Genomic DNA, 12,157 nt, shown 5'->3' with positions numbered 1-12,157 from the left:
CTTACAGCAGAGCTGCAAAATGAAGACCCATAAAGCAACTGTCTTTGAATCCAGACCGGAACTTCTGCAAAGATGGAGCACAGCAGCACAGCTTCTAAGAGTCCACACTTCAAAGGCGACCACTGTTGACACTCACGCAAACCTTCCAGGTGGGTGAGAGGTACCTCGAGGAGGGACCAGGGCTACACACTATCAGGGGAGTCGCCGACACCAGAAGCACAAGCCCACAGGTCGCGCGATGTGTCAGTGACATCACACCACAGCGCGAGGGCAGGGGAAGAGCTCGAAGGAACAGTGAGGCTCTGAGAGCTGAAGTGTAGTCCGGAAACAGCAGTACACAGACAGGGGAGGATGCTGCAAGTCCAAGCCAAGACAAGGAACCACCTTGGTAATTTCCAGTGTGTCAAAAGAGGAACTACAAAGCTGCTGTTAAAGCAGCATCAGTGCAGCACACAATTCCATAATCGCTTTGTCTCACTGTGAAGATGAAACATCTCTTCCTATTCTGCTATCTCTGGTGTCTTGTAAAAGGTCAGTGCATTTATTTTCTGTTACCTTTGTATTACACTGTGGCTTCTATAGCCAATAAAAATCTCAGATGTAGCGAAACTTACCGTCTCCTGGAGCCGTGACCGTACATTCCTAAAGTGCGTAGTGCCGGTGACTGCATCTGCCGCTGTCGCACTATGGGGAGGTCCATGCTTCCCAATTGGACCCCCCACCGCATTAATCTTCTGGGGCTGGGACCACAGTGGTCGCGTGTCCTTAGCTTTCCCCGGTGCTGAAATCAGTAGGTCTGACTACATCTGTGCCCCCGTAACCCCTCTTTCCCTCAGACTGCAGGATCTGTCGCTGAGGTGGGAGCCGGAGTCCTAGGGATATATATGGTATATTCCCATGTATAAGCACATTTATAGTTCTCAGGCAGGTCCATACACCCGCCTTCCTGGACCTGCCTAAGGCATGTGAACGTGCTCACAAGGGGTATTTTTATTTGCTATACGGCGAAGGGTTTTTGTCCCTTTTTAACTCAGCAATAACCTACTTGTGTACCTGGTCTAGTTAGTGCCATAATATTTTGCCAGTTATAGTCCCCTTTTCTTTCTTCTAATGGGCAGAAATAGTACGTTTAGGGCTTGTAAGATGGGGTACAGGACTATGGGAAATGTGGGGGCATTTGCCCTAAACATTATTGAATTAGCTCTCTCTAAAACAAAAGATAAATCATTTTTATCAGAATTTGTCCCTTATTCTATGGCAAGGGTGGCCAACCCCGGTCCTCAAGAGCCACCACCAGGTTAGGTTCTCAGGATATCTCTGCTTCAGCACAGGTGGCTCAATCAGTCGAAGAGCAGAACCCACAATGTTTGCTACTCAGGGCAGCAGCTCTAACAATGCCACTGTCACATGATACTTTTGAGCACTACTGCTCACACTTGTACCCCCCCCCCTCCGGCTTCCTTTACAAGGGGGCCATTTCCATCTAGTTGCCAGCTCAATATTCCTTGTGCACTAAAAGGAGCACACCTAAGACACCTGAGACATTTCAGAGATATGTGACTGTGCCGTTTCCCAGCATCTGGTTTAGTTCCATGATAGAGCTCCTTCCCTCAATGGCAGGGGTGTGGGTTCTGATCCTGTTGGGCCTTACAGTACCCCCTTCATCACAAGGGGGGCCTCAGACTTGGCAGCATAGGAGTTATGGAACTATTTTAGGTGTGGGATGTGACTCATTTAAATATACTTTGTATAGCATTAGCATATCTCTCGGGTGTGCTACTTTTTCACCACAGGCATCTCTCCCTAACTTATTTGGAGGGAGGTTTGAGGGGATATATATAAAACAGGAGACTCTACTGAATGGGAACTTCCTTCCTCCCCACCCCCCCCACACCCCTCCCACAAAGCACCAGGTACACCAGGGACCCATCAAGCTGTCCACAGCCGAGAGAGCCCCCTCAAGTTCAGTAGCGCTCACGTTACTTGACAGTGTGGAGGGTCCAGTGGCTCTGGAACCCTAGTACTGAAAGGTTATTTTGATACAGAATCTGTTGGTGTGCTAGATTGTCCTTATCTCATGGCAGCCCCTTGAGTCTTGGTAAAAAAGATAAGACATACTGTATAGTAGGAACATATTTACTATGCAATGCTAATCTGCAGTCCCCTTATAACTCACTACATACCTTACGGGGTAGTGGAAAGGTAAGTGCGCGCTGGCCATCACAGATCTCCTATGGCAATCTCTCTTCAGTGCTGTTCCCCGTCTCCCGTGATCAGCGGGGCTAGAGAACACTCACACACATATAAACAAAAGAATGGGGGCGCAAAAGAAGAGAAATGATCACTAAAAAGTGCAAAAATATATCAATTTATATAGGCATATATTAAAAAAGTAGCACACACTTACAATAAAAATAGAAATAGATCATGTAGATCCTAACACATCAAGCTAGTGAATTCCACGAACGCAGGAGTGCTAGTGCATGCTGGGTAGTTGCGTGACGACGCGATACACCCAACAGCTTCACACCAGTGCAGGAATTTTCACACAGAGATGCCGGTCTGGTGACTCCCAACTGCTATCCGGAGAGGGGTTTTTCTGCCTTGATTGCGGACGTCGCGTTCGTGGAATTCACTAGCTTGATGTGTTAGGATCTACACAATCTATTTCTATTTTTATTGTACAGTAAGTGTGTACTACTTTTTTTAATATATGCCTATATAAATTGATATTTTTTTGCACTTTTTAGTGATCATTTCTCTTCCTTTGCGCCCCCATTCTTTTGTTTATACATTACGGGGTGTCGCAGCGATTAGTAAATATATGTTAAAGAGTTCTTATTACTACTTTTATTTGTTTGGTTACTATAGGTTCAATTAAGGTAGTCAACGAGGAAAACTTATCAGCAGCAGCAGGGGAGGATGTGACTTTCCATTGCCAACTGATCACCACGAAGAATGTGCTCCAAGTGACATGGCAGAAAGAGTCCGGCAACTTCACCGGATCCATCGCTACCTACAGCAAAACTTATGGTCAGAAGTTCATTGGTCACTATTCAAAGCGCATGGTTCAATTCACTCAAATAACATCTAATGTCTCAGCAATCACGCTCACATCTGTGAATCTGGAGGATCAAGGATGTTACAAATGCATTTTCAATGTGTTTCCAGTAGGAGCTAGCACTGGGAGAGTTTGCCTTGATGTCTACGGTAAGGACAGTCTACTGATTGCAATATAACAAATGTGTGGGTTGCCATCTTTTAATTTACTATTCTGTAAGGCGATAGTTGTGCTTTTTGTAGTCTTCTCAATTGTGACCTTCTCATAAAATGTTAATGTTGATGTCGACTTAAATAGTAGATGCTGCCTGTTCCAATGATACTGTGCAAATAAGACAACCTTGCTATTTATATTAAGAACTTTTGGGACCTTATTAAAATAAAAATGTTACTATAAAATCTGGAATTAGATTTGTTTTTTTTGAAGAAGTTCAAATTAGGTAGAAAAAGATCCTACAGCATCTTGTATTCTAAAATGATGATAGTCGGTACCTGAAGTATATGAATTATTTGTTATTTTGAGTGGAATACAACGAAAAACAAAAATACCCAATGCTACATCCAATGTAACAAAATACACAGTAAATACATCACTGATAGTATTCTCATGAATAAGGGTCATTTTGTTAAACCCTTTGGCCAAAGCGGTATAAGCCTGCAGCCACGTCACGGCATGACCAGTATATGCCGGTCCTAACACTACCTGTGAACATTCTCAGATACAGTACCTCTGCAGTGGAGGGAGAATGACCTCAGTGAGTGACTGGTGACTCAAATATACATTACATGATGGGGCTGGTGACAAAAGTTTGGCAAACAGCTAAAAGTGAAGTGATTCCAATAATGTTTGGCAGACAGAAGCTTTTAGGGATCCATGTTAAAATGGACACAAAACAAAAGGTGACACGTGTGCTCATTTGCATGTCATTACCCATAATCCCTGGCGGCAGTGGAAACATTGTTTACTAAGCGATAATGGGGAATGGCAGGTTTGCGAACCTGGCTGAGACATGTGAATGGGCTTCACAGGGATATTTTTATCTGCTGCAATAATGGGTTTGTAACTTCTGCAGAAGATGCTTGTGAGTGTGATACAATTATACTAATATTACAAATCAAGAAAACTTGGGCGACCAGAGACCAATCCATACAATAATTAAAGTGGTACCAGAATCCTCACGGGTATAGCTGGTCTCTGATGTAATTAGGGGGAAAACTAAACTTCCCATTAAAAGGAAAGTCCCTCGCTGAATCATACCACTGAAAGATAGGACGCTTTTGTTTATTGTATTTTGAGTGTAGTATTTGGGAAATAAAAACAGAACTCTAAGTAATTATAAAGACAATACAATAACTAGAAATACCCACAAGGGAAATTGGAAACAACCTAATAGTTTTTTGCCTAGAGATATGTAAATATGCTATTATGTAAATATTGCATTTATACCCTTTAGATATGCAACTACGCTGAATGAATGTTTGTGTTACAGGTTCATGCATAAGTGCACGGTACCTTAATTAGGGGTTTCACATTAGAAATGTTATACTGCGTAAACTGCTTTTATTATTGGGGTTGAGGTGGTTTGTATGTAAATGCCCTTCTAACTTTCCATAGCAGTGTATGACTTTATATTCCCTGATGCTTTCTGTATCAGTAAATTCACGTGAGCTAGAAACACTACCTCTTCTTGCATGACATTCATCTGAGTTATCTGCAACAAACCTGTCTGCAAATGTAACATAGTTAATATTATTTTTTCAATTGGAGTATTAAAGGAAAGCTTAATTTTTGTTCTAATTATCAGCACCTCCTGTATTTTATAGTATAATAAAATGTGGAGATCATCACTTCCAGCATTGCTCTGTGTGTTACTTAAGCCATCTCATATCTTTGTTAGATGTAGTTTTCTAGTAGTTCCAGCCATGTTACCATATAAGTATTTGGCCCCACTTCTATATGCAAACGTTCCTGTGCTGGGAAGTGTCAACTCTATTCATTGAAATGAAACTGAAATTATATACAGCCCTCACAACCTTCATATTCTACCTGACATTACCCGACTCCCCATGATTTGGGGATTATAATACTGTATGTATAAAGGTTTTGTTTTTTTAATTCCTTTATTTCAGACAAATCCTTTTTTTCATTGAATTGCCCCTTGAACAGTTTAATCAATAGAGTTCGATTTCTGACATTAATTTAAATGTTGCTTCCTGGTAACAAGTTATCACAATCATTCTTCAGCACTAAGTTCTTATTATTTTTCTAACTAATTTCTCTGGCACATAAAATATATAACAATTTGGTGAACTTTATCTTCCTTTATGACTCTCCTAGAACAGTTGAAAAGCTTTTCTACTGACATACAGCTATCGCCAGAGTTACTTCCCTGCGGCCAAAGCACGCCACGGAAGAATGAATGCAGCATTTCCTGACCACGCAGAAGAAAAGCTGCCAGCGTCTCGGTTTTGTTCGGTTTTCACTTTCCCCGGAGCCGCGGCACAAGGATTTTATTCCCGCCACTCTGGGGAATGTTAGTCTGGCTACATCTGCACTGTATGTGTTAATTACTGTAACAAATAAAATTAACACTTACAGCTGCAACTGGCAGTTGTAGACCGCTTGCCTTGAGAATTCTGCACTAAAACCCATCCCACGCTGCGAGATTCCTGCAGCCAGACTAATGGCCCAACAGATTAACACAGCGGGGATCCCTGCATTTGAATGGGACTCAACTGTGTGAATCCTACTGGGCTGCTAGTCCCATTCAAATGCAGGGCCCCCACTGTGTTAATCCGATGGGCCATTACAGCCTGCTGTGGACCATCTCACGAGTTACTGCGAGATGGTGACAGATTTTCCTTGGCAAGCAGTCTACAACTGGCAGTTGCATCTGTAGGTTACATAAATACAACATTCATAGCTACACAATATTGTGTAATGGTTTTTCCATTTATCCTGCTATCTTTTTGTACTCACAAATTTTAAATTTTTAATTAAACTGAAAGTGCTAATCAGGGCACTAATCTACCTGTGATGCAATCTAAACTTTCTCAGTTCCCCTAAGAATATTGTGTCATGTATTTTTTGTTTTGTTTTTAGAAACAAAAATATTGGAACCAAAACTGGAAACATATCTGCTTTTCTCGCCAGAGAGCTCAGAGAAACGACATGTTATCAGCTGCTCAGCCACTGGTATACCTGCCCCGGAAATCACGTGGAACCTTACCGAGAGTATGCGAGGGAAACCCCAGCAGTACAGCATCATTCATCCGGACCAAACAGTGACAGTCATAAGTAACTTCACACAGGTCTGCTCTAGAGTCCTGCAGGAGAACAAAGTGACCTGTATGGTGCGACACCCATCCCTCAAAAGTGATATATCCCTCTCGGAGTCCATAAATGATTCCAGTAAGTTATAATGTTAGGTTTTCCTACAGCAAATGAAAGCACTTGTGTGTATCTGCTCCTTTAATCATTCTTCTTAATAACATGGCTTTCCTATATATAGCTAACAGCGCTGTACTGATCATTTTTCCGGGATAATGAGCACCTGCCCCAGATTTCTTACAATCTAATCTGAGGCACAAGTGATAAAGTGATTTGTCACAGGGAGAGTTGACTCTGGAATTTGAACAAGGTTTACCCAGTCCAAAGGAAGTGACTTTAACACCGAACTGCTGCTTCAGCCTTAACTCCAGCATACAGAACACACCAATGTTACATGTACAGATTTGGAAGCAGACAGGCAGCGTGTTTGGTCACGTTTAGATAAGCAATCAAGAAGGCTGCAGAACAGAGTAATTAGTAATAAGACTTACAGCAATCTTGTTCTTGGAGATAACTTGGATTTGGAACTGGAGTCCCTAAATCAGTTATACTGTGCGGTCTGCTGGTGTCCTGTCTCTCACTGACCTTCTAAGGCTGCGGTCCCAGTGTCCTCGGCGCAACCTGTGCGTATAAGCACCGCCCTTCAATGGGACTGGGCCCAGTACTCACCTTCCCGCTGAAGGTGCAGCTGCGCCGTACTGGCAGTTTTTTAAAACTCAATGATATTGAGTGTAGAACTTGCGAAGGAGGCGTGGTCACGCCCCCGCCGGCGGTTCACCCAATGGGGGCGAACCAGCCGCGTGAGGTCATGGCCACGCCCCCGCAAACTCCCGACCATGCCCCCTCTGGTCGCAATCTCCCTCTTTCCCCTCAGACCGCGGTTTGCGATGTGCACGCGCCGCCCTCTCCCCCCCCCCCCGCCGGGCGCGCGTGTCACAGTGATGACTGGGACCACAGCCTAAGACCTCGTTATTGTGGTGGGGATAGTGCGCTGCCCTGCTTCAGCACAGGTGACTCAATCATCAGTGCCTGCTTCAACTGAGCCTCTGATTGAGTCACCTGTGCTGAAGCAGGGATATCCTGAAAACGTGACCTGTTTTGGGAGCTTGAGGACTGGAGTTGAGCACCCCTGAAATATACAGTACTACAGTACCTTTGGAGACTGTAGTAGCAGATACATTAGATACAGTTAAGAAAAGCTTAGATATGGATCCAGAGAGAACTCCCAAAGCCATTCACTGCACCATAATTTTCACTTCATCCTTTACAATATAACTATCACCGATTAGTTTTCAGCGCAGGTTGAACTTTGCGGACACACTGTATGTTCTGTGTTACTGCAGTATATGAAATAATTGTCTGTTCTCTTTCCCATTTCTTTTCGGTTCCTTTTATCTATTTATCTTCTGTATCCTCCTTAAAGAAATGACTGAAAGCTAATTTGCTTTGGGAATTCTTTTGACCACATTCCTTTTACTTTTGCCCGGTGCGCACCTAAACGTTTCGTTGTACACATGTTTTTGTAAAGCCGTTACCCGTTTTCAGCATTGTCAGTTAAAAAGAGAATACATATGAAAGCACATACTGTACTTTATTGATAGATTGAAAGGCCTCAGTGAGAAATGAACATTACTACTGAGTCCCTATTGTAAACTATATTTAGCCAATTCTGTGCTGGGAGGAGCAGGTCTCATTAAACTTTACTGCAGGGCTTCCTTACCATGCAAAGTGGGACATGTTAACATCACAAACACTTTAGGGCGATGCTCCCAATTGGTTGGGGTTTTGTACTTAGCATTTATCAAGTACTGCAGGACAATAACTTGAGATTATAATTCTGCATTCTTCTAAACAATGTAATGTATCGTCAGCGTTTTTGTATAGTACAAAATAAGATGCCATCATTAACCAAATAAATCTATATAAATACTATCACTAACTACATGTTTTTCCTTTAAAAGGAGGGGAAGACTTTTCGGGGCCGGAACACGCTCTCCCTGTGCTGATCCCAATCTGTGTCTGCGGGGTCTGTGGATTGCTTATGGGGTTTTGTTTCTTCTACCGCAGGCAGAAGAAGCACAGAAGTTTTCGGGTAAGCCTCTACCAATGATGTTCCCCTTCACATCATTCGTCCCTTCTATTGCCTGAGCATTCCCGTCTCCTGGGATGGGAATAATCTCTGCTCACTATGGCACAGTTTTCCTGAGGAAGGGCCAAATTAGTTACTCATGAACAGAGATGGGAACAAATTCCCCAACATTTAAATACACCTCAAATTTGCAAGTTCCTTCCAGTCTACATAAAAGCTAATTTGCCAACCACCACAATTTACACATTTGATTTAAAATATGCAAACTAATAGCACTTTGAGATCATGAGAAATGGGGTTTTCAGGAGAGGGAGAAACCAACATAGTTTAAGTAGATTCCCAAGTACTAGTGTGTGTGTGTGTGTGTGTCTTCAACACGCCCTAAACGTAAAATGTGGAGACACCTGTAATCAAAAGGAACACACCTGAGAGATATTCTAATGAGATATGGAAAGTATATTTAAATAACTCGCACCCCACAAAAGATTTTCACAAGGCCTATTCTGACAAGCCAGATCTTAAGGCACCTTGTATACACCTTGTGAGAAAAGCGACACTATCAGGTCCAACAGCATCAGAGCCCATAACCTTTGCTTTTCAGGGTAGCAGTTCTAGCACTGAGCTAAACCAGCTGCTCGGTAGGTCCACGGTCACAGCGTACTTTTGAGATTTGCTGCTCACACCTATCCTTCCCTTCCCTCCCTTCCCTCCTTCTCTCCCCTCCCTTTCCTCCTTCCCTTCCCTCCTTCCCTCCTTCCCTCCCTCCCTTCCCTTATGTGCTTCTTTTGTGCACAAGGAACATTGACCTGGCCACCAGGTAGTGGAAGTGGTCTGCTTTTAAAGGATGCGAGGGGGAGGGAACTACAGGTGTGAGCAGAAGAGCTCAAAAGTTTGTTGTGCCAGAGGTGCTATCCTGCTAGCTAACACTACTAGAGCTGCTGCCCTGAACAGCAGAGGCTGTGGGGTCTGTCACAAGGATCTGCCTTGTCAGGATAGCACTTGTGGAAATCTTTTAGGAAGTTTGGGGTGTTTAAATATACTTACATATTAATTTAAATATAATTTGCATATATCATTAGCATATCTCCCAGGTGTGCTCTTTTTTTTAGCACAATTGTCTCTTCGCATGTTTGGAGGAGGGGGTTGAGGGGATATATATAGTACTTGGGATGCTACCTAAACCAGGTCTCTCCTTTCTCCAGCAAAACCCATAGTTCAGGACCTGGGTGAATCTACATTCACATTGGGTGGATGTTATGGGTGTGCGTATTGAAAATGGTGGCAGATTTAGGAGTATCTGCACAAACGTTTAACTGTCCAATCTACCTTTGGAAATCTGTGTGCAGATCAGATTTTGAATAATTCACCCATCTCTACTCATAAACCAGTCTTTCCCCCGTTATTATCCGTATTGTTGCGTTATGGGAGGAAATGTAGCAATACGTGTTTTCTGTATTTATTTGAGGTTCTTCATGGTTTATGTCAGATATTGTAATTTTTTTTAAATCCATTTCTGCTTTTCTCACACATTTCATCACAAACAGGATCAAGTCCATTTTTAAAGCAGGTTCTTGAATAAGAAATCAGCATTCTGTAGGGCAAATCTTTGTGGCCATAAAAAAACATAAAGTACTGTACACACACTCTACACATTGGCCAACACAAGGAGGCTATTGGGAGTCCTAGCCTTCCCCTATGTCCTTACTTGGTGTAGAATTATCCCTAACTTCTTGATTCAGGATTTCTATTACACTGCGTTTATTTTTCCCAAACAATCTCCCAGCAACCTTTATGACCTACCAGAATCTCTTTAGGGCAGCACTGCAGCTTGACTTAGGCACGTTCTTATGTGCCGGGGGCGTGCTACGCCGTGCGCGCGTGCAGAATTTTAGTTGGCTGACGCTAGTCAGCCTTTCTATACAAGGGTGGCGCGCGCGCGCATGGCAGGGAGAGGGGAGCCGACAGACAGCTGCGAAGATGAAGAAATTCATCTTTTTGCGCCACTACCAGCTCTGAATGTATGTATATGTGTGTGTGTGTGTGTGTGTGTGTGTGTGTGTGTGTGTGTTATGTGTGTCTGCACAAGCCTAATATTTTTTTTATTTTTACCAATGTTTTTTTTTAATAAATAATAAAATACACATAAACACACACACACACACACACACACACACACACCCATATACATATACATACACACACATACACATATACACACACACACACACACACACCCATATACATATACATACACACACATACACATATACACACACACACACACACACACCCATATACATATACATACACACACATACACATATACACACACACACACATATACACACACACACACACACACACCCATATACATATACATACACACACATACACATATACACACACACACACACACACACACCCATATATATACTGTATACATACACACCCATACACATAAACACACACAAATATACATATACATACACACACATACACATAAACACACAAATACACTCAACACTGTATACACTCAACACAGTATACTCACGAAAAGCATGCGACACGTGCACGCGCGTTCGCATAGGCAAGCATGGCCGCATACTGTATATAATAGCCCTTACAGTGACATTTAACCCTTTGCTCCTCATATTATAAAGTAATAAAGTCCTTACAAAATATTTCACTACTCCTCCTGCTTAACACTTGTGACTGACCTAACCAATGTTGTGTTTGATGACCCCTAACTTACTATTTGAATTTTTTAACAAAGAAAAATTTGTTTTCCTTTTAGGCATGTTCTAAATATAACCATGGATTTTCCACAAGCAAGATCCCCAATCTGTCTGATTGCGTTGGCAGCACAACATGTATACAAACACGCCACTGTATGAACCATGTAAAGTTAATAAGTGTGACCAGCTGAAGAAATGGTGGTTGTGTTAGAGAGTCTTCGACACTATTGTTTACAATGTAACTGCAGTTTATAGCGAATAAGATACTGTGTGAGCAGGTTTGCACATGGGGGGTTTGCAATGTTTTCCCTTCTCCTATGTTGATCTTTTACACTGCTTTGCAATGTCCTGCATGTCTCACGAGTGGAAAATGTATTAATCTTTTTAGTACATTTATCAAAACTAGAAAACGTAACGTTCACGTATATGAGATACTGTATATACTGCAGCATAAACAAGGTAGAACGTATGAGTCGCTCCGTGGCTGATACCATATACCTCATACATCAACTGTGGCCCCCTGCAGCCGCACTTACCAGTACACCGTCCTACTGTCTCTGTACGTTCCACCTACTTACCACTTAGATTGTAAGCTCTTCTGGGCAGGGACGCCTTTTCCTAAATGTTACATTTATGTCAGAAGCGCTTATTCCCTTTATGTGTTATTTATTATTTGTTATTTATAATATTATGTCCCATTTATTACTGCGGTGAGGCGCTACAGTATGTACATTAATGGCGCTATATAAAAATATACATACAAAACTTAATACAGTACACTTTTTTATCCCAACTTTACTGAAATCGCAAACAATTTATGGTAATGCCTCAAATGCTTTAAACCCCCCCCCCCCGCGACCCCCCCACCCACATATTTAAGAGAACCTCCTCACTAAACCATTATGCTCTTCCTGTATGCTGACACGACTTTCCGACCCCCAG

At 42.5% G+C, this 12,157-nt stretch overlaps 1 protein-coding gene across 1 annotated transcript; it reads left to right on the top strand.

The window, feature by feature from the left end:
• The first annotated feature begins 224 nt into the window (after positions 1-224).
• LOC142491269 (OX-2 membrane glycoprotein-like) lies at positions 225-11,947 on the top strand. Its single transcript, XM_075593574.1, has 5 exons — positions 225-531; positions 2,872-3,210; positions 6,164-6,472; positions 8,353-8,483; positions 11,275-11,947. The coding sequence occupies exons 1-5, from the start codon at positions 486-488 to the stop codon at positions 11,404-11,406; spliced, it is 957 nt and encodes a 318-aa protein (XP_075449689.1). The 5' UTR covers positions 225-485; the 3' UTR covers positions 11,407-11,947.
• Positions 11,948-12,157: the final 210 nt, after the last annotated feature.

Source organism: Ascaphus truei, chromosome 3 (assembly GCF_040206685.1).
Source record: "Ascaphus truei isolate aAscTru1 chromosome 3, aAscTru1.hap1, whole genome shotgun sequence".
NCBI classification, from domain to species: Eukaryota; Metazoa; Chordata; class Amphibia; order Anura; family Ascaphidae; genus Ascaphus; species Ascaphus truei.
The sequence above is the reverse complement of the archived record's forward strand: the minus strand, read 5'-3'. Positions and strand labels throughout refer to the sequence as shown.

What these genes read in the sequence shown, in the direction of transcription:
- LOC142491269 (XM_075593574.1), top strand. Translation starts at nt 486, where the DNA reads ATGAAACATCTCTTCCTATTCTGCTATCTCTGGTGTCTTGTAAAAG. An exon ending in TCTCTGGTGTCTTGTAAAAG is followed by an intron (nt 532 to 2,871) that starts GTCAGTGCATTT and finishes TGGTTACTATAG; the next exon opens with GTTCAATTAAGGTAGTCAAC. An exon ending in GGAGTCCATAAATGATTCCA is followed by an intron (nt 6,473 to 8,352) that starts GTAAGTTATAAT and finishes TTCCTTTAAAAG; the next exon opens with GAGGGGAAGACTTTTCGGGG.